At 40.0% G+C, this 26,315-nt stretch overlaps 1 protein-coding gene across 2 annotated transcripts; it reads right to left on the reverse strand.

Annotated features, from left to right (window-relative positions):
* Window positions 1-208: 208 nt before the first annotated feature.
* On the reverse strand, window positions 209-23,166 carry slc7a3a (solute carrier family 7 member 3a). 2 transcript variants are annotated; one of them, XM_077547536.1, is made up of 11 exons: window positions 22,962-23,166; window positions 13,217-13,715; window positions 12,101-12,262; window positions 10,746-10,920; window positions 10,538-10,653; window positions 8,671-9,033; window positions 7,371-7,473; window positions 6,554-6,780; window positions 6,299-6,465; window positions 6,103-6,211; window positions 209-4,730 (listed from the first exon to the last, which is right to left on the reverse strand). In XM_077547536.1, the coding sequence occupies exons 2-11, from the start codon at window positions 13,581-13,583 to the stop codon at window positions 4,582-4,584; spliced, it is 1,938 nt and encodes a 645-aa protein (XP_077403662.1). In that variant the 5' UTR covers window positions 13,584-13,715; window positions 22,962-23,166; the 3' UTR covers window positions 209-4,581. The 2 variants fall into 2 exon arrangements, with proteins under 2 accessions (XP_077403662.1, XP_077403663.1); XM_077547537.1 differs by lacking the exon at window positions 22,962-23,166 and adding an exon at window positions 22,185-22,303.
* Between the last annotated feature and the right edge of the window lie 3,149 nt (window positions 23,167-26,315).

Consider the following 26,315-nt stretch of genomic DNA (forward strand, 5'->3'; position numbering starts at 1 on the left):
AACATACGTTGGTATTTGTTTCAATACAGTAGTTAAATAACATAAATGTAGCCAATGTGTTTTGTGTTTGTTGGACAAACAAGTCAAAGGCGACACTGAAACTGTGTGACAAGTCCAAACAAAAGTGTCAATTTGGCAGACACGCTCAAATGACGCCTGATTAATTAATGTAAATGCCCCGCTTGACACCAATGACAGAACACTCATGTGGCTTCATTATTTTTTTTTTTATTAAAAAAAAAAGTACAGCCTGGTTTATTTATACTTGACAGCTATATGTACACTTTAGAAAACCAAAGACAGAATGAATAAAACAGACCATCGATGGAGGAATTGTTTAGAAAGGCACGAGGGCTGGATGTAACGTCATGATAAGCGCACGTGTGGCGTCATTACAAGATTTTGACATTTTTCCTCGGAAAAATTCTCAACCAGCCTTGGTGCTTTCCCGTCCAAGAGATGATGATTCTTTTCAGGCACTGCTTATTGATTTCCAACAAAAATGTTCACCCACCCTCCACATGAATTCAGCAGTATCGCGTGTACTTGCGGTGGGTGGCTAATTGGGGCTCTCATTTACAGCATTTTACAAATACACTTTTACACAAATACTGTACAATATACAGTAAAGCACATAAGTTATACGCAGGGGGACATTTTTTAAATTTACATGACAACTCTTAAAAGGTCGTTCTTAGTTTGAGAAGGTGAGCAGAAGTAGTTAATTTTGGTCAGAAAGGACGATTACCTCATTTGCAAAAAAAAATACATGACAACTCTTAAAAGGTCGTTCTTAGTTTGAGAAGGTGAGCAGAAGTAGTTAATTTTGGTCAGAAAGGACGATTACCTCATTTGCAAAAGTAAAACAACAACAAGTCGCCAAAATCTGTACATGCTAATATACATCACTACCTAAAACAGCAGGGGTGGGCAAACCTTTAACTCACGGGCCGTTTTACTTATGAAGGCCTACATTCACAAAATATAATCCAACAAGCACATACAATGTATGAGAAGAAAATTTGAGAAAAAAACATATGAGTTTTGCAAGGAAAAAGGTCAGAATTTTAGGAGAATAGGCCAGAATATTACCAGAAAAATTCCAGTACCAGAAAAAAAATAGAATCTTACAAGAATAAAAGTAATAAGTCAAATTTATCCCCAAAAAGTCACAATATTTTTCATAGAAAAATGTCATGGAAAAAAATCATAAATTTACATGATTAAAGTCAGTGTCCAGGAAAAAAGAAAAACAAAGAAGCAATTTTACAAACATAAGGTCACATTGGAAAAACATTGCAATTTAATAGTCATATTACACAACAAACAGTTACAATACTACCATAAACTCGTAGTATCACAACTACATATCCACCGTTATTTGTGTCCATTTAATTTCAGTGATTTTGATCTGATTTACTAATACATGGCGGGTGATAAATATAAATGTATAAACAGGTTGCCCACCCCTAGTGTAAAAACATGACTATCAACTGATTGAGAATTTCAATCAAGTCATCTCCAGCACAACTAATGTACACGTTTAAATAAGGACCGCTCTACAGAAGAGAAAGATGACATCTTAACAAAGCTGCCAAGTTTCAAAATAAAACTAAAACAACAAAATGGCTGCCACCATAAGAAAGTCATGAAGTGCTACTTTTACAAATGGCTTCCTACACATGTCACTGGTTAGTCAATTTGCTCGTCGAGAGACCCTCACATCTGCACTTCATTTTGAGTAGATGGAGAGAGAGAGAAAATGTAACAACTGGAACCGGAGTGGAACCCCATAAAGTCCAACAACGGAGAGACTTTAGCTCAGTTAATTGTCGCTGAGGGCCAAATTATGTCAAGGTTGCCAAGTCGAGGGTCAAATTCTTCGGCCATATTGTTTTATGTGCAGAATGCAGATGTTGTTTCTGATGTAGCATTATGATTATTTGTTTTTTATTGCAGCAGATATGAAAAGAAAACAAGTCCAATATAAATTGACTTTGGGCACCCCTTTGAAATATTTTTCATCAACAGAATGTGACCAGATTGAATAAATAAGACTTGCTAACAGAATGTGACCAGATTGAATAAATAAGACTTGCTAATTTCATAAGGTTGTTAAAACTGCATCAACAGAATGTGACCAGATTGAATAAATAAGACTTGCTAACAGAATGTGACCAGATTGAATAAATAAGACTTGCTAATTTCATAAGGTTGTTAAAACTGTGCTTGAAATGCGATAGTGAATATGCATTTAGCGTTGGTTCCGATACACGTGACGTCAAGCGCGACAAAACTTTTTTTCCCCCCACACCCGGTGACAAGTTCAGCTGCTTAGATTGCTAACATGCTGTTGAAATGGTAAAACTGCGGCTGATTAGAGACAGGATGATAAAACACGGACGGGCTTTATTCGGACGTGCAGGCTAGCTCACCCATAATCAAACGGGATGACTGACATCTCGCACTTAACTCTTTGGTACTTGTTATTTGAAGTAATTAAGTCCTCCGGTGAATACGGTCATCACTGTCATTTGATTGAATGGCTTTCCCGGCGACGATTTGTCAACATAAAGCTAGCGCCTGCTAGCTCCCGTGTCTTGCCTGTCTTTGAACCACAGATGCGGTGTCGGTAGCAGATGTGATCGGACTGCCAGATCGTATCGGGGTCGACCAACGAACACGTTACGCTACAAAATGTACGAACTGAAATTGTAAAAACGTAAATAATCATAAGACTATAAAAGAAATATATATTGAATAGATTGAATAGACAGATTGCCTGAGATGTGACAAATATCAGTTTTGATTGTTAATGTGTTCCTAACAGATGTATTGTGCTTTGTGAATAGTTACAAAAATAAACCGCACATTTTAGCGCTGTACTGTACTGACGTCACCGGCAAGCGCGAAGACGCTTCAAAATGTTTTATTATTTCTTCAATCTTAATCCTGCTTTTATATTCTTAGGTTTATTCATGTTTTTACAATTTTAGTCCATACATTTTATTTAAATGACATCTTAATATTTTCTTTCCAATGTTTTGACGTCTCAAATAACTTAATTGTAAACGGACAATTTTCAGCCAATCTTGTTGCGTGACGTCATATGTAGGCGACCCCGATACAATCTGGCAGCCCGATCACATCTGCTACTGGTCTATCTTAATACTCTCACGGTAGGTGGCGGTACACATGGTGGAGATAATTTAACTACAGAAGCAGCATCAAGCTGGCTTCCGTGGCCCAAAAAACATAAAATTACATAAATTGCAAAGATCCAAAGTTCACTGCTTCCCAATGAGCGCAAAGCTTCCTGTCACAGAGTTGGCGACCATTTTGACTTGTGACGTAAGATAGGAATTGTCAATAATATGTATGCTATAATTCATTACAGTGCTTGTTAACTACAACAATAGCAATCAAATGTCTGTTTGCTCACATGACATGTCTAGAGATGCCTTTTACTTATCATAAAATATCAACATTTGTTACTTAAAACATGGATTGTAGAGCTACAATGAGCCCAGAACAAATAAATTCATTTAACATTTGAATAAAACCAGACATGAAACATTATCACAAATTCTGACGTTAGTACACTTGAGTGTTGTCACCTGTTTGCTTGCCATGAATTGAATTTCTTTGAGAGAAAAAAAAAATGTAACAAAACGTCTGAGGTTCCACCAAAGTCAACAAAAGGTATTGTTGCCGGTCCATTTGTCATGAATGAGTTTTGACATGAGAACAACTTGAGAGGTTCCACTGTACTGTGAATGTCAACGAAAAGTTCAAGTTTGATTGCGACTATCGACCGATTTGACGTTTCAACGATTTCAAAGTCAACTGCCGTCACAACTTGGGAGGTTCCACTATTGTCGCCGGTTCTTTTTTCATTAACCGACCTTGAGCACTGAAATTTAACAAGTGCTTCCAATTGTCCCTCCCTGGTAACAAATGTACAGTATTTGATGCTGGAACTTGAAAGTCAACCAGAGTCACAACTTGGGAGGGTCCAACTGTACACTGAATGTCAACAAAAAATTCAAGTTTGGTTGTAACATCAATTGATGAAGAGTCAAGTTTGACCTTGGGTCCATTATGCAATAGTCAGCAAAAGGAAAAAAAAAAAACTCTTTGAGGTGTCGTGTAGCTGACATCAACACGGATAGTTCGCCATGATTGACCTTAAAGCACTTGGGTCCAAAACTACCCTGTTTAAACACGCACACATGAAAACACAACAGCAGACACAAAGCAACAGGCTGGTGCAATCAACCAATCAGACGCGAGCAGAAAATGACGTTTCCCTGCGCGGCGTCCGTCACAAGCGCGAGTCGTCATCTCCACTCACCGAGACGAGGGAGGAAGAGGAGCATCTGGCGTGAGAGCGGGCTACGCGGCCCAAATGAAAAACAAACCACGAACACGTGTCACAGCGTCCCAAGCATCAAGTTATGATTGACCTCCGTTAAACGAGGTCAAAGATGTGTTGTGTTCTCCTTTCTCGTTCCAAAGTCTGCGTGCCCTCCAGCCAAAGCGACTCCCCCCGCCCCGTCCGTTTTTCTCCGCGAGCGGCGATCAGGGGCTGTTGGCCCCCTCCGCGTCGCTGTCGTCGGGGGCGCCCTTGTAAATGGGGCTCTTGGACTGCAGCGCCGGCTCGTATCGGCGCGGGGACGAGCGGTTGGCGCTGCTGTTCTTCAGGCCGTACAAGAAGTAGATGGCGAAGCCTGCGGGGAGACAAAAGCGTCAGGGAGCCAAGTTTTGTGGCGCCTCGAGATACGAGTGGCCCGCGAGCACTGTGGCGCCTCAAGGTACGAGTGACTTGATTCACATCGCAACAAGTGGCTTCAAATGAGATATGTCAAAATGAATCGACAAGTAACCGATTATCAAATGAATCGAAAACTACTTTTGTGGGATATTGCCTCAATGATCCCTAAACAATACCAAAAGAAAATGAATTGGTTATTAAACAGTAATCATGGAAACATTTGTGATACATTTAAATGGAAAATAAAATTGTATCCGATTAATCGATGGAATAGAATAATTGATCATAAAAATAGTGACTCAATAGTGACAGCTAGGGCTGTGCAATTAATCAAAATTCAATAAAAATTTCAATTATTACACTCCACAATTACAAAATCAGCATAATCGGCAAAAAAAAAGGATAATTAATACTTATTTCAAAAATATAAAAAATTATAAATTTGAAATTAAAATATTAAATATATATATTAAATGTATACATTTGCACTTTAAATTATTATTATTATTTTTTTTAAATAACTAATGTAATCAATTTTGTTTCATCCAAAAGGAACTTGCATAATTATAGTGTTCCAAATAATTGTATTTATCTTAATAATTGTTCTTGTTTTGTACCAAAAAATAAATGACTGTCTTAATCGTGATTTCAATTATTACCAAAACTAGACGGAATGCTATTTATTAGCTGAATGCTAAGATTTGAATGCATGTGCCTATGAAGCAAATGGAAAGATAAATCACTAAAGTACTCAATCAAATGTGATCCAAGCGGGGTTTGAACCCAAGGACTCCATGGTGGAAGGCAATTGCTCTAACCACTGAGCTAACGTGACTTGTTTGAAATCATGGGTAGCTGAAAGCTAGCATGAATTTAATTATTTCAGTGAAATGATTATGCATTTCTTGATATGCATGTTACCACTTAGCGTAGGCTAACGGCCACGGTGACGGCCTGAATTTGGTCAAATATTCATAAAAACACTTTTGAGGTCTTTATTAGCTTTGATTTAAATACATTTGGATTGACTTGACGTGAATTTGTTTAGCTGAGAGCTAACAAGCAATGCTAAACGCTATTGACAAGCTAAGCATCGTTAGCATAGTTGCTATAACCCTTCCAGCCGAGCCGTGGTAACAAGATGGCGTCCGCATGTCATGTGACCAGCAGTTGACCAATCACAGATGTTGGCTAAACTCTTGGCTATCGACGGCTCTGCCTTTCAGCAAGGCATATTTGAACGCAAGAGGAGCGAGAAACCAAAACATATTCTTGAACACAAATGACAATTTGCTTTCTAAAAATAGTACGGCGAGTTTCGAACGTACCAATGACCATCCAGACGGTGAAGCGACACCACGTGCTTTTGTCCAGCTGCATCATGAGGTAGATATTGACGAAGACGCTGAACAGGGGCAGCCAAGGAAGCAGAGGAACCTAAAATGGAGGCCGCAATAATACAGTCAACATTGCTTCAATCCGAAGCTAAAATGCTAACAAAATATGTCAGTCATCGATTACTACCTTGAAGGTCAGCGCCTCTTTGCTCTCGGGCTGCCTGCAGATGACAATGAGGCAGCCGGCGCACATCAGAGCCAAAACGGCGCAAGACGCCACCACGAGTCCGTCGCCAGCCAGCAACTTCGGCAGACAGTTGGCCAGGATGATGCACAGGACGGTGATGAGGACGGCTGCGCGCGCACACACAAACAGCGAGCGCCGCGGTTAAGATGGTCAAGCCGACGTGGCGGCGTTTACGCCGCGCCGCGCTCTACTTACAGATGACGGCGGTGGTTATGTAGACGATATTGCCGGAGGCGTGCGTGGGGGTTTTTGAGCTGGGGGAGAAGAGCAGCTTGAAGGTGAAAGCCTCCCTCAGGGGCCTCTCCTCATTCTCGGTGAACTCGTCGCCGCTGTCGCCGCCGCTCACGGCCAGTTTCTCGCCTTCCACCAGCTCCATCAGCTTCTCCGTCTGGCTGGATGACGGCAACGTGCCTGGCTGGTACCTTGAGCATCAACAATCAACATTTATTCAATTCGGCTGGCTGGCTCATTCAATTTTTTTCCAATGTTAACTCTTTGACTGACAGACGTTTTCAGAAAAGGGATGGCTGTGGGTGCCAGCCGATTTAAGCATTTTGACTGAGATTTCAAGGTCCACAGAAAATTATGTGTTTGGACTATGGAAACACACGTACTACCAAATGATAGATTGGACTCTCATCTTTCATCAGAAAAAAAAGTTTGTTTCTACCTTATTCCGTTTTTGAGTAATCAACAATAGAAAACGGTTAGTTTCACCTCAGTTTTGAAACTAACGTCTTTGGCACTCCTCCATAGGATTTTACTAAACGTTATTTAACGTTTTTGGCAGTCAAAGAGTTAAATAACATTAAAAAGCAAAAAAAAAAATCATTTTTTTTTAATTTACTTTTTTATTTTCCAAATTGATTATTTGAAAAACTAATTGACAGATTAACCAATTAATGAAATAAATGTTAGTTGCAGCCCTGATAGCAGCAATACTTTTCACACGCAACTATCACATCAAATAAATGCTTTTATTTGTTCTTAAAAGTGCAGCTGCGCTTGTTACCTGAGGATGAGAACACAAATGGCCACCAGCGAATACGCCAACAACGTTCCGATGGACATGAGGTCAACCAGAGCTGCCAGGTCAAACAGAAAGGCCATCAGAGCTGTGGAGAAAGACACTTTTTTTTTAGATTTCAATAATAGGAAGTAGGGCCAGACCGATTACTTGGCAAATATTAGCTCTTTTAAAATAAACCAAAATGGGCTGATTGTCAATGTTACAACAAAAAGGAAGTCATTTAAACATACCCCCCCCACACACACACACACACTAAATCGTCCAATTAATCGGTTGTCAGAAGTTTACCTGCCAAATATCGTATTTTTTTTCATTAAATTGTCCAATTAATCGGTTGTCAGAAGTTTAACCTGCAACATATCGTAATTTTTCTTTCATTAAATCGTCAAATGTACCAGTTGCTGCAAGTTTAAACGGCCAAATATCATAATTTTTTTTCATTAAATTGGCCAATTAATCGGTTGTTGGAAGCTTAACCTGCCAAATTTCGTAATTTTTTTTAATTAAATCGTCCAATCGGTTGTCGGGAAGTTCAACTTGCCAAATATCGTAATTTTTCATTAAATTGTCAAATTAATCGGTTGTCGGAGGTTTTAACCTGCCAAATATCGTATTTCCCCCCCATTAAATCGTCAAATTTATCAGTTGCCGCACGTTTTAACGGCCAAATATCGTTTTTTTTCTTCATTAAATCGTCCAATCGGTTGTCGGAAGTTTAACTTGCCGAATATCGTAATTTTTTCATTAAATCGTCCAATTAATTGATTGCCAGAAGTTGAACCTGCTAAATATTGTAAATTATTTTCATTAAATCGTCAAATTCACCGGTTGTCGGAAGTTTAACCTGCCAAATATCGTAACTTTTGTTTTTCATTAAATTGCCCAATTAATCAGTTGTCGGAAGTTTAACTTGCCATATATCGTAATTTTTTTTTTAAATTAAATCGTCCCAATTCATTGGTTGTTGGAAGTTGAACCTGCCAAATATTGTAACTTTTGTTTTTCATTAAATTGCCCAATTAATCGGTTCGGAAGTTTAACCTGCCAAATATCGTAACTTTTGTTTTTCATTAAATTGCCCAATTAATCGGTTGTCGGAAGTTTAACCTGCCAAATATCGTAATTTTTTTTCATTAAATCGTCCCAATTCATTGGTTGTTGGAAGTTGAACCTGCCAAATATCGGAATTAGCACTGGCCTAAAAAAAAAACACATTGATGAGGCTCTAAAAGGAAGTAAACTTTCTATTTTCTTTCATTTGATCAGTGGAGATGCAATTTACCGGCGACGACGCCCGACACGATGGTGGCCAGCAGCGGCGTCTTGGTGCGAGCGTTCATCCTGGACAGCGCGCGGAACAGCAGGCCGTCCTCGGCCATGGCGTAGATGACGCGGGGCATGGGGAACATGGAGCCCAGCAGGCTGGTGGACAGCGCGCAGAGCGAGCCCACCGCCACGATGTAGCGGGCGGGGGCCCAGCCCACGTAGGTGAAGGCCTCGGGCAGGGGGCTCTGAGTGTTCAGCTGGTAGTAGGGCATCATCAGGGTGAGCGCCGCCGACACGCCGAAGTAGGCGAAGAAGCAGATGAGCAGCGAGGCCACGATGCCGATGGGGATGGAGCGCATGGGGTTCTTGGCCTCCTCGCCTGCGCCACACAACACATCGACATCTTGAGAATGGGGCGTGGCTATTTATTAAATCATCATCTCGAAAATATTCCTGTCATCAAGTATATCAAAATGGCGGACTTCCTGTTCAGTTTAGCATATTGCTCCAGGAGACTTTTTTGTGCGTCGCGGACTGTTACATATGCCTCCAAATTTCCGTGCCGCTAGCTGATTCGTACAACCGGGAATGCTTCATTAACTCTTTGACTGACAAAAACGTTAAATCACGTTTAGGAAAATCCTATGGAGGAGTGCCAAAGACGTTAAAAGACGTTTTTTTTTCAAAACAGAGGTGAAACTAACCATTTTCTATTGTTGATTACTGAAAAACGGAATAAGGTAGAAACAAACTTTTTTTTTCTGATGAAAGATGAGAGTCCAATCTTTCATTTGGTAGTATGTGTGTTTCCATAGTCCAAACACATAATTTTCTGTTGACCTTGAAAGATCAGTCAAAATGCTTAAATCAGCTGGCACCCACGGCATCCCTTTTCTGAAAACGTCTGGCAGTCAAAGAGTTAAGTAGAAATTTAGAAATTCAAAATGTGATGCCCCGCCCCCGTCATACACGACCTCGAAAACTTTCGATTTGAGACAGAACATGCAAAAACGGGCCAAAATTGGACATTCAAATAGTCATACCTCACTTTCTGCTCATTTTAAGGTACAGCTATCAAGGTCTTGCTACAGGTGCCGCAGGACAGGGATCCGTTAAAACCTACGTAGGGGGCGCTACAGACCCATTTTTCTGTTATCATACATGGCGACTCTTTGACTGCCAGACGTTTTCAGAAAAGGGATGCCGTGGGTGCCAGCTGATTTAAGCATTTTTGACTGATCTTTCAAGGTCCACAGAAAATTATGTGTTTGGACTATGGAAACACACATACTACCAAATGAAAGATTGGACTCTCATCTTTCATCAGAAAAAAAAGTTTGTTTCTACCTTATTCCGTTTTTCAGTAATCAACAATAGAAAATGGTTAGTTTCACCTCTGTTTTGAAAAAACCCCGTCTTTTAACGTCTTTGGCACTCCTCCATAGGATTTTACTAAACGTTATTTAACGTTTTTGGCAGTCAAAGAGTTAAAATATCAAATTCTTCGCCATGCAAGTTTGGCGAGTTTTCGTTTCATGTTTAATCTCTCAAAAATGGGATAGTTTGCGGAGAACTATAAGAACAAATAATAAGGATTCCTTCGGGAACAATAGGGCCCTAATAAAGCTTTTTTTTTTTTTGCACCTGTGCTCATCACGGCAAATAACGTCATCAAATTTGAACTTATCAGTGCCGTTGACGGCTCTAGACGTCAAAGATGAGTTTGACAACTTTATTATGAGCAGTTTCCAATTACGCTAAGACTGGATTCATCTCAAAGACTGTTCATGACAGCCCTTCAGTGCTGCTGTATTGGGTGGCAACATAGGTCAAAATAGGTTCAGCAGTTACTACCCGATTCTTACGGCGGACGGCGCACATACTTGTGGTGGCGATGCAGTCAAAGCCAACAAAAGCGTAGAAGCAGGTGGCGGCGCCAGACAGGACGCCGGGGAGACCAAATGGGGCAAAACCGCCGGTCCCAAATTGTTTCTCCACACTAGATGACACAGAGGAGGAAAAAAAGCACAGTTGGATTCACAATCAAACGCCACAAAGCAGACGTGCAAGTTTAGCGCGGGCGCTACTGACTTGCTGCTGTTGCTTTGGTTGAGGAACGCCGTGTAGTTGTCCAGCGTGAGGTTCCAGTTGCTGGTGTCGCCCTTGACGAAACCCGAGATGATGACGAAGCCCAGCACCACCAGGTTGATGGCCGTGAAGATCTTGTTGACCAGCGCCGACTCGCTCACGCCGAAGGCCAGCAGTCCTGGCGGCGCACGGGTGCAAGCGATTAATTGGTTAATCGACAACTAATCAATCATCAAATTAATGATTGTTTTTGACCGTGGATAAATGGCTTGGATATCGTTGAGGCGATCAATTGGTTAATCGACAACTAATCAATCATCAAATTAATGATTGTTTTTGATTGTGGATAAATGGCTTAGATATTGTTTGAAAATTAGTCAAATGATCAGAGTTTCAGCTCATTAACAGTAAATAAACATTAGGGATGTTCCAAATAGAGCTGTCAAAGTGAATCGATTAATCGACATGTAATCGATTATATCATAATTAATCGACAAACTGGTAACATATCACCGCTCCCCCACCCCACTTTTTTTATTTATTTTTTTATCACTTGACTATACAAATATGAAGTACAAAGTAAACACCAATCACTGGTTAATAAACAGTAATCGGGAAAAAAATGCTTTTCAATACACTTTAATGCAAAATTAAAATGAATCTGATTAGTCGATTAATCAATTGAATAATCAATAGATTAATCGATTCTAAAATATTTGATAGTGAAAGCAGTTGTTTGAAACCACTTTACAAAAACTTTTAGGATTTCTGCAAATAAAAAAAAAGAAAAAAATTTCCGTCAATTTTTCAATTTCAAATTTCTAGTTCCTGATTGTAAAATGGCCACAAGAGGGCCGTCACGAGTCCGATACCTTGAAATTAGGCCATCTCGCAGACCTAATACCGATACCTGCCATCGATACACACCCATCCCATGTAAATATTTTTCGATTTCTGTAGTAACAATCATAATTATGATTGTGCATTGGCAAAGGAAAAAAAGGGATGGAAATTTGAACATTTTTGATTAATCGAAAAAAATCGAAATCGAAAGATTAATGCATGACTGAAATAATCAGTTGTGGCCTGTGGTTTTGCTCACCAGACCACATTTTACTCACCCGTCCATGCAGTTTTCCTGCTTAAAGGTCGTTTGACGTGTTCAGCTGCTTTTCGCTGACGAATGTTGTTTTTGGTTGACAATGTTAGAATGACAAAGGATTTTCTATCCCGTTATATAATATAGTTTATTCGGAGCAGCTTGTGTGTGTGTGTGGCAGTCAAGTCGACGATACAGTATTAATGTTGCGTTACCAAATAAGGAAGTTGTTAGGTCAGATTTGACGCTTGAGGCTCACCTGTGAGCAGGAGCACCAGAATGAGCGCAAACAGGTCCGGGTACTCGGCCAACACGTTGCCGGGCACCTTCATGGTCATGGCGGCTTTGAAGAAGACCGAGATCTTCTGCTCCACCAGGTTGTCAAAAGTGGAGCTCCATGCGCGCGCCACACTTGCAGTACCTAAACAAACCACAACAACAACGTCAACAAATGGCAAACATAAAATGTATCGAAAATATGGCGTCGTATTGAAATTTTATTTATTAGATACTTTTTTTTTATTCAGTGAGTTTTATTTGTTTTGATTTTGGAAAGGAAGCAGAGTATTTTAAAAATTAGGGATGGGCGTGTACCGATACCTGGTAGCGGTACTTGCGATGAATATCGATACAGGTATCGGTCCTGCTCTTGTGGCCGCTTTCCGGTCAGAAACTAAAGGCTGAAATGGTTATTTTGCATTAATTGACCGCTACAGGTCAAGTCGGAAAAATCCGAGAGCTTTTTCCTGCCTTGAGTACTCCTTTATTTAAGGCTTTAGCATAGCAGAAGCACAGGCTTACTTTTAATTTAAAATCGTAATCGTCCTGAATGACCGGAAAATAAAAAATTGCGATTTTATTTTTTGGGCCATATCGACCAGCCCCAGTTTGATTCGATTTCGATTTTTTTCCGATTCGATTCATTTCACTTCAGTCCAAAACTCCACAAAAATTTAATTACAAACTAAGTAACTGGTTAAATGATTTTGTGTTATAATTAAACATTGGCATCAGCAAGGATGAGATGAAAATATTTTTATAATTTAATAATTGTAAATGTAAATTTAAAAGATTCTGATCAGGTCTTACATAAATGTAAGAAAATACTTTTAAATTCATGTGAACAGCACATTTCAAGAAAAACATAAAACAAAAAAAAAATTCGGCCTTTAAAATTATATTTAAAAAAAAAAATGATGGGAAAAATATTTAAATTATCGACTCATGGGTTTATAAGGAAAATCGATTCGATATTGATTATTAGATTTTTTTAAACCCATTGAATTGAAAGGGAAAAAAAACTTCCAACCGAGTTTGGTGTGCCTTTAAGAGGCGGGGCCTCCCACCTCTTACGTGTTGACGTTTGCCAACTTACCAATGACGTAAGAAAGGATGAGATTCCAGCCGGTGATGAACGCCCAGATCTCCCCGACCGTCACGTAGCTGTAGAGGTACGCCGAGCCCGTCTTGGGCACGCGGGCGCCGAACTCGGCGTAGCACAGGCCCGCCAACATGGAGGAGAGCGCGGCGATGAGGAAGCAGAGGACGATGGCGGGCCCGGCCTTCTCGCGGGCCACCTCGCCGGCCAGCACGTAGACGCCGGCGCCCAGCGTGGAGCCCACCCCCAAGGCGATGAGGTCCAGGGTGGACAGGCAGCGGGCGAAACGCGTCTCCTCGTTGGAGAAGTCCAGCGTGCGGCGACGGAGCAGCTTGGTGCAGAATTGGGACAGCTTGCCGGCCATGTTGGCTGCCGAAACGGGATCCCTCTGGATTGACGGGAGTTTGCGCAGATGGCCGAGGCGAGCCGGTGGATGATTGGTCCGTCGGCGTGGGCGAGTTGGCGCGGATGAGGTGCGGTCACGCTATTTGGCAGCCTGTGAGGAGGCAAGAAGAAAAAAAACCAAAGTTCACTATTCGGCAAGTGGCAAAGTTTGTGTGCGCTTGGCAGCGGGCAGAGCGGATTATCGGGGCCTTTCCATTCCAGCGGAAAGCCGTTGTCGTGGCGACGTGCACTTTAACGACATTCCATCCCACAACAGGTCCTTGCCTAGTTACCCTCATTTACACTTTCTTCTTCTTCTTTTTTTTTTTAGTCAGGAGAAGTGGTCACTTTTTGTTAGGGCTGGGTTTTAAAAAATGTGAATAATTGATATCAAGTTAATTGTCTTTTTCGAGCCTGATATCGCTTCATTAAAATCTCTTTTACCCATAAATTGTTGTTAAACTGTTTTCTTGAAATTTATTGCTCACATGAATTTTTAAATATTTTAATTAGGGGTGTCAAAATGAGTGCGTTAATTACAAGTTAATTGAAATTTCCTTTAACGCCACAAATTTTTTTTAACGTGCAATGTAATGACTGCACCTTAACTCTTTGACTGCCAAAAACGTTAAATAACGTTTAGTAAAATCCTATGGAGGAGTGCCAAAGACGTTAAAAGACGTTTGTTTTTGTTTTTTTCAAAACAGAGGTGAAACTAACCATTTTCTATTGTTGATTACTGAAAAACGGAATAAGGTAGAAACAAACTTTTTTTTCTGATGAAAGATGAGAGTCCAATCTTTCATTTGGTAGTATGTGTGTTTCCATAGTCCAAACACATAATTTTCTGTGGACCTTGAAAGATCAGTCAAAAATGCTTAAATCGGCTGGCACCCACGGCATCCCTTTTCTGAAAACGTCTGGCAGTCAAAGAGTTAATTTGGAAAGCCTGTACTGGGACAGACGCGTCCACGCCCAAATTTGGTAGTAATAAATTGAATAATAGTGCATATGTTTGTGGAGACTGGGGTCAAGTTGTATTTTACAATTTGAAAAATGTGCAGGATTTCACAAGTTACTTCATATTAAAGATTAGATGGCTCGTACTATGAAAAGAAAAATGCACCGAGCTGTTACGTCTTACAAATGGAATGATGACGTCTAGTGGCAGAAAAATGACAACACAAACCAATATCACACTCGTTTTTTGACAGTACAGTACATCTTTTGAATTTTAACTCAATGAGTTAGTACGAAATTAGTGTAACAAAGACTAAAAGATGCAGCCATATTTCTATTAACGAGAGTACGAAAACGTAGAAAAAAATGTTTTATTGTACATTAAGAATTAGAACTTGGGCTGTGCAATTAATCAAAATTCTATTATAATTTCAATTACACTCCACAATTACAATATCAGCATAATCGTAAAAAAGATTAATACACATTTTTTTTGAATTAGCTACTTTAATTTGTCTTAATATTTTTTACATGTAAACATTTTCGACATAATCGTCCTATTGCACAGTGCACATGCTTTTTGCCAACATATAGAATTTTTTTTATTATAAATTCTATTTGGTCCAAAAGGAACTTACATAATTACAGTGTTTCTATTTTTTTTAATTGGTCTTAATATTTTTTTAAATGTGTAAACATTTTCTTGTTTTGTACCAAAAAACAAAAAAATCGTTATTATCATTTCCCCCCATAATCGAGCAGCCCCATTGAGAACGGATTTGCAATTAATCACGAGTTAACTATTGAAGTCATGCAATTAATTACGATAAAAAAAAAATAAAAAATTTTTTGAATCTCTTTGTCTACAATTTGAATGGGAAAATTCTCCCGAGCTGCTCGGGAAGTTTGGAGAGGATTCAGAATGTGTTTCAGCACCTGCCAAAAAATAATAATAATAACCAGTTGCAGTTACGTAACTTCCAGGAATTCAAACCTCCACCTCTTGTCAGCACATAACCCCGGCGAGAGCTCCCGGCGCTCTCCCATCTTTAAATTAAATTCCGCCTTGACAAATAACCTTGACTGATTTTGGATGAGAAGAAAAAAAAACAACAACAACAAGAAGGCAAGGGTCTTCTCTATTGGGAGCGTTTTGTTGTCTCAGTAAGCCGGAGATGCGCAGGACAAGGTATGGGAACGCCGCAGGCTGTGTGGGGAACGCGCGGTTTCATATCTGCAAGCTAATATCAACAGAGGACAAGAAAAACAGCAGCTGGACGAGGCCAAGTAGCAGCCCGGGGAGAATGTGGATGAATACACAAATAAAGCCCCTTCTTAAAACAGATCCCTTCACTCGCATGAACCCTGAGAACAGTTTGATAGTATTTCAGGTGGCTATCACCATTGCTAACCGGGTCACATTTAGAAAAAATAATAAATAAAAGCGTCCTTGGATTGTGTCCCTACAATCAAGTGTGACGGACGCCTGCATAAAAATAAAACAAAAACAAGAGCATGGCGGATGCCGCCGCGTCGTTCTGTTGACAATATGGGTGGGGTGGGCTCGCCCGTCACCTGATATGCCAACACGGCGTTGACGTGGGCTGACGCAGGGGCACGGCCCACTTGTGTGTGCAATGAGCGGACGGCAAGTTAACGACCCGCTCTGGTATGTTCCGCCTGCGTATGACGACACGTGTCATTCCAAGCTTTGTTTGGCTTCTGCATTTTTGAGCCCTTTGCTGCAAACACGTCCTCATGCCTCGAAAATATGATGCAAGAGGTGTCAAAATTTATTCAACGGTGCTCCTCAGTAAATGAATTACTTTATTGGCATTCAAATGGGTCTTAACTATGTCTTATAATTGATAAGTATTGGATGAATAAAGATGAACACCGACAGTTCCATAGCATTTTGTTTTTTTACGACGAGCTCTTTAAAACAAGTCAGGTATGGTCGCTACACTTCTTCGTTAAAGAGATGGTTACAGGTGTGCATCATTTCAATTTCAACTTGCAAACTGACTCCGAATTATGTAGTCGGCTAAAAGAACATGATCAGTGACAATATTTGTGCCGTTTTTAACTCTTTGACTGCCAGACGTTTTCAGAAAAGGGATGCCGTGGGTGCCAGCCGATTTAAGCATTTTTGACTGATCTTTCAAGGTCCACAGAAAATTATGTGTTGGACTCTCATCTTTCATCAGAAAAAAAAGTTTGTTTCTACCTTATTCCGTTTTTCAGTAATCAACAATAGAAAATGGTTAGTTTCACCTGTTTTGGAAAAAAAAAACGTATTTTAACGTCTTTGGCACTCCGCCATAGGATTTTACTAAACGTTATTTAACGTTTTTGGCAGTCAAAGAGTTAATTAAATAAAAATGGTTCAATGGTGTTCAAGATATGCTCAATCATTAATTCGTATCACTTTCACAAGTCAAAGGTCACTTTCACCCACTAGTTGTCATAAAAGGCAGTGTAGTATTTTGTAGATAAGGCCCACGTTCAAAATGGAGGGCACGCAAAGTAAGGAAATGTCGTCAAAAGTTCATCCGACAGTCTGTCAGTTATTCAAATGATTGATTTGATCATCAGGCTCTTGCAACACATTCAGCTCCGTGGTTAGAGGAACACGCTTGTAAAAAAAAAAAGCCACGACAAACGTTTGTTCATCCTGAAGTCTCGGTGGATAAACAATAATTCCCCGCTGCAAATAATCTCAAATCTAATTTTGGTCTCGCGGCAAACCGGACACGAATCATCACAAATGTTTCGGTACAAAAAGGTCAAATTCCATTTCAAGTATGAAAACAATGCACCCAACCAATCAAAAGAGCGCTCAGGTTCTTGTATCCTGCCAAGTACTCTTACTACATGATAATAAACGACACGCACACACACACAACAGAAACTCGGTCCAATTTGAGGCTGTCACTAAGCTGCTGCTGTCGCCGGGTTAGGACACAAATCAACATGAGACTATTTTGCCTAGCGTGAAAAGGTTGGGCCCCATCTGAGCGGCTAATCTTTTCCTTGTGCTTTTGTAATTTTGGCGCGGGCCTCGCATAGACCGGGGCCGCTCGTACCAAGGTGTGGCTTTAGGAATGTGCCGCCATTTGCCAACATTTGCGACGCGAGCAACAACGCACTACCTGCAGCCGAGTGGTATCTTCCTCAAAATAACATCAAAAAGCATTTAAGGAAGGAAAACTTTCTTGCGTGTAAACAGCACCTTTTTTTTTTTTTTTACAATCTAGCAACAGCTGCCGTGAACTCTAAGAGGATTATGTGGAAAAGAAACAAACAACTTAACCTAATTATAACCAGTGCGCAGTTCCGGAATCAACAAGAATTGTGTCTATCGTGCGTCTTTCTTGTCTCAGTCTTCGATCACAACACAACCAGAAAAGAAAAAAAAACACAACCCATGTTTATGTCTGCATTATTGGCAAACATGACAGCAGAGAGCAGAAGAAGAAAAGAAGAGAAAAGAAGAAAATATTAATCACGGTAATTTTGGTAAGAATCGAAATCACGATTAGGACGATCATGAAAACGTTTAAACTATATAAAATATTCGGACAAATAAAATTATTTGAAACACTATAATTAAATGCAAGTTCCTTTTGGATGAAACAAAATTGATTAGTTATTTTAAAATTAAAATTAATCAAAATTAAAATCTTTGGTTTACGATGTAGCGCAACAATGTCTTTGGGCAGCACAAGAAGATGCGCAAAGTGCCAAAGACGGTGTCTTATTTATGTGACCTACATTTTCTAATTGATGTAATTAATATTGCTTCACGGTGCTGAACAGAAAACAATGAGCTCATTGGCACACTGGCTTAAAAATCTGTCATTTCTATCGTAAATACAGTACTGTACTGCTTTTCATTCCATTTTTTGATAGTTACGGACTGCAAACCGTTTTTCATACAAATAGTTACTGTAATTATTCTGGATTTTTTTTCTTTTTTTTTTAAAAATAAAATTGAAGATTTTCTCCCTCTGCTTCTAGAGGTGCAACAATTAATGGACAACAAATTGATTATCAAATAGTCAATTTTGATCATTAATTTTTAAATACCTTTTTTTAAATTCAAATCCTCCCAATTTCCGCTTCTCAACAGGAAATATTTTCAGATTTTTGCAGTCCTCCATGAATACAGGCAGATTAGCACTGTGTTGAATTCAAATCAAAAAAATCTGCACCGTCAAATTTAAATGTCCTCTTGACAGAAATTACATATTTTTTTAAATCAATGAATCGACAAAATAAATCAGCTGAATAATTGATTATTAAAATAATCGTTATTTACAGGCAGCCATAGATGCTTCCTCTCATGAAGGGTTTTGCTGAACTTAGTCAGGGCCCAAAACGGGTTGTGGGGGGGGGGGGGGGGAAATGGGGGGGGGGTAGGGCAGACTAAACAAATAAAACTTCATTGATTATCAAGCAAGCTCTTTTTTTTTTTTTTTTCGCATTTGAATGTAGCTTGTAGGTTAGAACAAATTAGGCCCAAAAAATCTTGGGGAAAAAAACTACAACCAGTGTGCCATTGCGGCTCCTCACGGGTGCCACAGGAAATGACCAAATTTGGGAAATAATTTTTACATCTATATCTTTGGTCTTCCTATCTATGCCAGCAACGTTTAGCAACCGGCAGTACAATAAAATGCACTTCCATTAAAGCTGTTGTCATTCGCACAACAGAATAAGTCATGGTCAATATTTCAGATCTCAGAATTTACAAGATAGTGATTTTTTTTTTTTTCCTGATTTCAAAATAGGTGACTTTTCTCAATAAAAGTTTTGGAAACACTGTACTAGTCGATGATTGGATGGCGCCTTTTTGTTACTACGGAATCGGTGTAATCCAAAAACGCCAGCACAAAAAGAACACCGTGTTCAGTCGCCCACAAGACTAAACAGCCAATGAAAAGCGCTAATGTGACCTTGCATAACCCTGGAAGGTGGATTAGAACACGGTTGGGTGTGCACACACACTCACACACACACACACACACACACACACACACACACACACACGCTACCCCAGCCCACGCTTTGAGCCACAATGTATGTTTGTATGTGTAGGGACGCTATTGCTTATCATAAAGGCTCGGCCTGTTTGCATAAGGGTGCGCTCGCCTTTTGAACTTGCGTACGTGCGGCCCGCTTGACCGCCGAGACCGAACCGGGCGACCCTTTAAGTCGCCCGGATGGACGTGGGGCGCTGCTGCCAAAAAAGAAAAAAAGGAAAATGGTGCGCTCGCCAGGAGATGGAATGTGACAAAAGCGAGAAGCTCTTCATTTTCCCACGAGCGATGACCCAGAAAAAGAAGAGTGGAAACAAAGCGAGCTAAAACAAATTCACTTCTTCTGACAATCAAATCGCTCTTTGAAAATCTTGCACCTCCACTTTGTGTACATTCCCATATGAGAGTCTCAAAATCTCCGCAATCTCTCTTCACGTTCTACCTTGCGCATTTCATTATGGTGATGATAATAGAAATAATGCTATAATTACAATTGCAGTAAGGATGTCAGGCGATTAAATTCTTTAATCGTAATTAATCCCATGACTTCAATTGTTAACTCACGATTAATCGCAAATGTAATGTTTGTTTGAAATGTACAATAAAATGTAAAAAAAATAATAATAATTCCAATGTAGAATATTTTAAGTTTTCATACTCTTGTGGAAAAAAGGTTACGGTTGCATATTTTAATCATTGGTGCAGTAATTTCATAATAATTCATAAACTTGAGTTAAAATTAAAAAGATGTACTGTACTGTAAAAAACGATCTTGATTTGTGTTAAGTCATTTTTCTGCCACGAGATGGCATAATTGCTAAAAGTTACGGCTCTGTGCATTTTTTTCCCATATTAAGAGCTATCTCCTTTTTAAAATGGAGTAACTTGTAAATTTCTCCACGTATCCACGTGCATTGCGACAAGAATTCCCCCAGTACAGTCTTTCCAATTAATCCTGCGTTAAAATTTGTGACTTTAAATTAACTCAAAATTAACGCACAAATTTTGACATCGCAAAAAAAAGAAAGTATACCTAAATAAATGTTTACAAAATGTCAGTACAATTGCCGTTAACTTGTCCGTTTCTCAATTGGAGTTCTTGTCCATTCTTACTTCCTTGGCATCTTGTGAACGTCACCAGTCGCGGCACAAGTACGGTTCCAAATTATTGACAGTACGCATAAACCAAGAACTCAAGCACAGTATACCCCCCGCATGTTGTTCTTACTGCTAGCTTCCACCAAGGATGTACCGGTTGGCGGGGGAAATATCTCGAGATGCATGTTGTGCTGCTTTTACGGAAATACATCAACGTCTCGTTCTTAGGAAGACCATGAGACCTTGTACTCCGCATTTGAGAGCCGGCCAGTCACCAGGAACCTTTCAGCAAGGAGAGGGAGTTGACAGGCTTGATATGAGAGAGTTGAAAGAGAGTAGCTCGCCGTGTACCAAGTCAGTTTTGTAAAGAGCCTAGAAGAGACATAACTCTCATCTCGTCATTTCGCAAAATCTCCACAATGTACTCTAGACGCAAATGTAGACGTGATAAGCTGTGAGTCGTACAGGAATGACGACAGCAGAATTGCACATTGCTTCTTTTACATGCTTGATCTGGCCTTCTCGTAGGAAAAAAAAGATTTATTACGCACTTGCACTTCAAAATTGAGCCGCAATCTTATCTGCAATACTACAACAGCCGAACTGCAGACTAAATATTAACTGAAGTGAAAGAGATCGAGTATTTATTCATCCAGCCAATGAGTCATCAACGGCATCTGAGAGATGACCCTTTAAACGGATTAGCGAATCCCAAAATCAAAACGTAAAATGGCTGCTGGATGATCATCAACACCCCAAAAAAAAACACTTCCTGGACACTCAGGAGGTGTGGTGCGCATTCTTCCTCTTGCAAAACCCGCTACAAGAAGTTCCTGTACAACTTCATCTTCAATTACATCAGTCATTAGATGAAAGTACAAACGTGCCTCACTAACACATTTTTTTTTTTAAACGCCTTCAATGAACAAACCATTTCCTACTTTCAACCAACTTATAATATTTGTACTGTACTTGTCTACAGAACACACCTTGTCCAAACCCCTGTTCATTGCAATACAATGAATCATTCATGGGCACACAACCTCCTATGTATTTGCCTTCATTTCCAAACATGGACGTTCAGTCACAAAATTCGAATTAAACATCCACTGACTGTAGTGACTGACTGGTAGATTTATTGGCATCCGTGTAGTGTAATCTTCCACGTAATTATGTTGGCTACAACATCAAAGAGGTCAAGTCCCATCACTTCCTCCCCATGGAGACACCTGACTGAGTGGTGGCAATTGTTGTTAATGACGAAAAAAAAAACCATCAATTTGACTCAAATTTCCCTACTAGTAACTACTAGACTTTTGAGGACCAACATCGCGGCTGATGCAACACACGCGTGGTGTCTGCCCAAGAACATGGCAACACTACTGGAAGGATGAGTCACTTGTACGGCATAGAATTTGTTCCTGATAATCGGATAAATGGCAAACTAAATTGTTCGAGCGTTTAAAAAAAGCTTTACTTACGCTATTTAACAGGCCACTGGGCAGGTTTGAAGCGTCTGTCGCGGACAGAAATAGCAGCTAGCTACGTGGCTCCCTCCGACTCTGGTTGCTTATGTTGCTTTCACTGTCACACAAAGCGACGGAATTTCCTAAATTCGTATTCGGAAAACGCCTTGATGTTTGTGACAAAACAATAGTTTGAGTCCAAGTTTATTATACTTTCATCAACAAGTAGTGTTGCTAGAGCTAACTGACTGGCACGTTACTATTATTACACACCACGGCGCGATTTAAATAGTCGATCCTATGTGAAATCCAAAAGTAAGAGGCGTCTGTGAAGTAGCATCACCGTAATTCCACGCCTTAGTAGTAACCGTGCGTGGTGCGTGTTGTACCAAAACAATGAATGGAAACACAACACTAAAATAGCGTACACGAACCGTACGTTTAAAGACAATATCACACACAGAATTCTTCCAGTATTAAAATAAATAAATAATACTCGCGTTTATAAGGCTTTTTCAAAGACTGTGACGTCAGCTGATTGCCCGCTCAAAATGGTAAATGGCAGCGAGGCGGACGCCGTAACGGTGACTAAAACTGGAAAAAGTAAACGTTAACACTTATTGTTCTATTTTAATAACCATAGCAATAAACAAACTATTTCAAACAATACGGGCGCCAGTTATGGGGAGAAAGCGTCGAGGAGGATTGCGTCAGTCGTCTCGGGTGACCGCCAAAATAAGGAGAGTTTCCCAAATGTCGGAGCCACGTTTTTGCAAAGAGAACATTTATTACCTTGAACGCCGCTTGAATTAAAAGTGCAGACAAGCTGGATAAAGCAGAGAGGAGTCGAGTTTGCTTGCTGATGAAATATCTCTCCCTGTAGCTCCGTGCATGTGCTTTTGATCCGCTTGGGAGGCGGCGGAGGTGGGTGTGTATAAACAAAGTGACGTCACGAGGAATGTACTTTTCAATTCAGTGACCGGAGCCAGAACACTTTCAAACGGCGATAAATGAGAGGCGAGCCATATTATTTAAGACATTATTCATATAAAGATATAAAAGAGCTCCTTTGAAATGTGCACTCGCTTTGCTGTAGTAGTATGCCCGTATTAGGAAATGAGCGACAGGCCCCGCCCTCGCCTGAAAGCTATCTTTGGTTGAAGCTGCAGCCGGTGGCACTTGACTGTGCTGCTAAACCAACTTAAAATGACAAAAAGGTATCAATAAATAAGCTTTTAAAGAATTACAGTATATTGTATTATAATGCATACACATTTATTTTGCAAAATCTGGACATCACCTTCCTTACGCCCCTTTTGTTTGCATTATTGTGTCCAAATACATGCAATGAATCGATAATAAACTAGGATGTTTTGAAGTCCCGTGTGGAGAAAAAATGTTGCCTCTCACCCATAAAGTCAGTCATTTGTCACACAATTGCAGAGATTCACATTTCAATTTGTCTTGTTCATCGAGGCCTAACCTAGCCTTGCATAGGAAAAACAACATTAGTGAACAATTGTGGAACAAGTTTGGATGTATTTTCAGAAGACAAAATCCATTGATCAACCATCCAGTGTCAAAGCAATTTGGTTAAATCCTTTAATGTTTGGGTTATTTAAGGAAAATGATCATTTCAGGTTATGTGTTGTGAACCCAAGCGCAAGGAAACAAGGTAACGAAGCAGCTCAGGATAAAAAATAAATTAATTTTTAAAAAAAAGTTCATTGTCAAAATAAAAGGACAAAAGGGTACTTGGAAGAATCAAAAATGCTTCAAGTTGAAAATAATGGGGAGAAAGTAACAAACCCAAACACTATTATTAACAAGACTTGAGTGGAACTGAGGAAGCAAACAAACACAGAAAACAAACACAGAAAACACAACATGGCAAGGATATAACATGGGCAGGGCTGGACTGGTCATCTGGCATTGAAGGCAGATGCCTGGTGGGCCGGCCTCTTGTGGGGCCGATGCAGTGCTTTTTAATGATTATTTTCCTGCATTTTACCCCAAGAGACTGTCCCACAATTTAAAGGGACCAGTGTGTTAATCCAGTTCAAATATAGACAGCAAACTGAAACATCAAGGGCAGAACTACATGTTAGGCAAGAGTTGGGCCGGGCCTAAATCAAAATGCCAGGGCCGATTTTGTTTTGTTTTGTGAACAATGAACTGACAAAGACCGAAAGAAAGCAGGGAAGTAAACCAAAAGCAACAAACATCGACCATGACAGTTAAGCTACGCTAGCTAGATATGCTAACTAATATGCTAGCTTGGTGTTTAACCATTTTTAGCTGCTTCACACAGTTACTGAAATCATCTGCAGTCAATTGAATTAAAAACAATGTCTATTTTGAGTTAACAGTCATTAAAATCAACAGAAGTTGCTGTTGGTTTGCGCCATGTTTGAATTGAAGTCAACAAGAGGATTAGACATAACTTGATGGTGCAATAAAAAGGGAAATTGAGACTAGTTGTGACAGTAGTCGGTGTGTCAATACATGACCTCCCCACACACCCACACACCCACACCCACTGTTTTTGTTTTGCAACATCTCTAAGACTAATTGAATTGACTTTCAGGACAAGCTAACTTGACATCCAACGGATTCCTTAATCGAAACGTTCTCTCTCCCCATACCATGGTTTGAGCAACGCCCCTTTTGTCCTTCCCTGGCCTGGCCGCTCTTTCGATTTATTTCCACTTTATCAAGCTAACCCCCCCCCCCCCCCCCGAAAGGTGACTCTACAAACACGGACGTCATTGCAGAGCGCTGGAACCGCTAACCAAACACGAGCTAATCTCCGCCTTGGACCGCTGCGCCCATCATGAGTGTCCGCTTTCATTTCTCAGGACAAGGCCAGCACATCAAAGCTGCTTTGTGTTGCAGGTTGCCGTCCTAATTGACCGGGAAGGTCGGCCCAATATCATTACTCGGGACTTTCAAGATAGAAGATGTTTTTATTCAATGCGTCATAGCACAAGCTGAATACGGAATCAAGTAGACCCTTTGAAGATGAATGTCGCAAAAAGGGCTACGATTTTTTAATAAACATTTTTGGAAATCAAAGAGGGGAAACTTTCAAAATCTCTTCTCAGAGATTAGCAGGAAGGAAGACTATTATCAATGCTCTACCACGACATGTATGCTTATTATTGGTAGTTAAAAATATGTGGTCTTTCTTATGAATGGAGAGCATACAATGAAATCAAAGACAACACAATATGCAGAGTAAACAAATGGAAGCCGGTCACAAATCAATGAGAAGCCAGACTTGGCTCTCATGTTTAGAATTCCTCCGGTCCAAACACAATTGTGTCCAATTATAGTCACGTCAAGGTCTACATCACAAGATCACTATTTCTGGGAGGACTTTAATCCACCTGCGGCCAGCCAGAATGCCCCCTTTGCCGCGTAATCCCCTACTGCGAGAGAGCAACAACAGGAAAAAGGGCTTTGAGATTCGTGTGTAGTGCGACAAAAAAGCTCAGTGTTGCCCCAGCTTGGACTTCCTGCTAGCGACATACACTTTATTCCTTTGATTGGACAAAACATAAAAGTCAGATGCATTGTTTTGACGCGTCCCCTTTCCGTGAAACTAACTTAGCGATGTTGAGGAAGAATCTTACGTTTTGGCTGAAAACCTGGATAAAAAGTGTTGACAGAAAAGCTTATTTTCTCATTTTACTGTTAAGATTTAATGCTGCATTTAATGTTATTGTGCTGCTACAAAATCAAAAACAGTACGGTCCAGTAATATAATTATAAACACGTACTGTATTTTTTTTTTTTGTCAGTTCAGTCACAAAGAAACCAAACTAAGAAATGGTACATCAAATTTTCACATCAAGTAAGCATCCAAATGTGCTGCTGCTCTCAGCGAAAGTTTCCTGTCAAACTAAACTTAAAGCAAAGACAATCAACTTTGACCTGATCAAAGTCCGCTAGCTTAATGCTAACATACAATGCAAAACGCATTGGACAGGCTAACAAAACTAGCATGGATGGCAAAACGCATTGGACAGGCTAACAAAACTAGCATGGATGTCGCGGTAGTTATAAACCTTTAAAGTAATGGATATTTGAAAACAAACTGTGTAGAAAATATATTCTTACTTCCACAAGTACATTTGTTCGTCT

The sequence above is a fragment of the Vanacampus margaritifer genome, chromosome 16 (genome assembly GCF_051991255.1).
Source record: "Vanacampus margaritifer isolate UIUO_Vmar chromosome 16, RoL_Vmar_1.0, whole genome shotgun sequence".
NCBI classification, from domain to species: Eukaryota; Metazoa; Chordata; class Actinopteri; order Syngnathiformes; family Syngnathidae; genus Vanacampus; species Vanacampus margaritifer.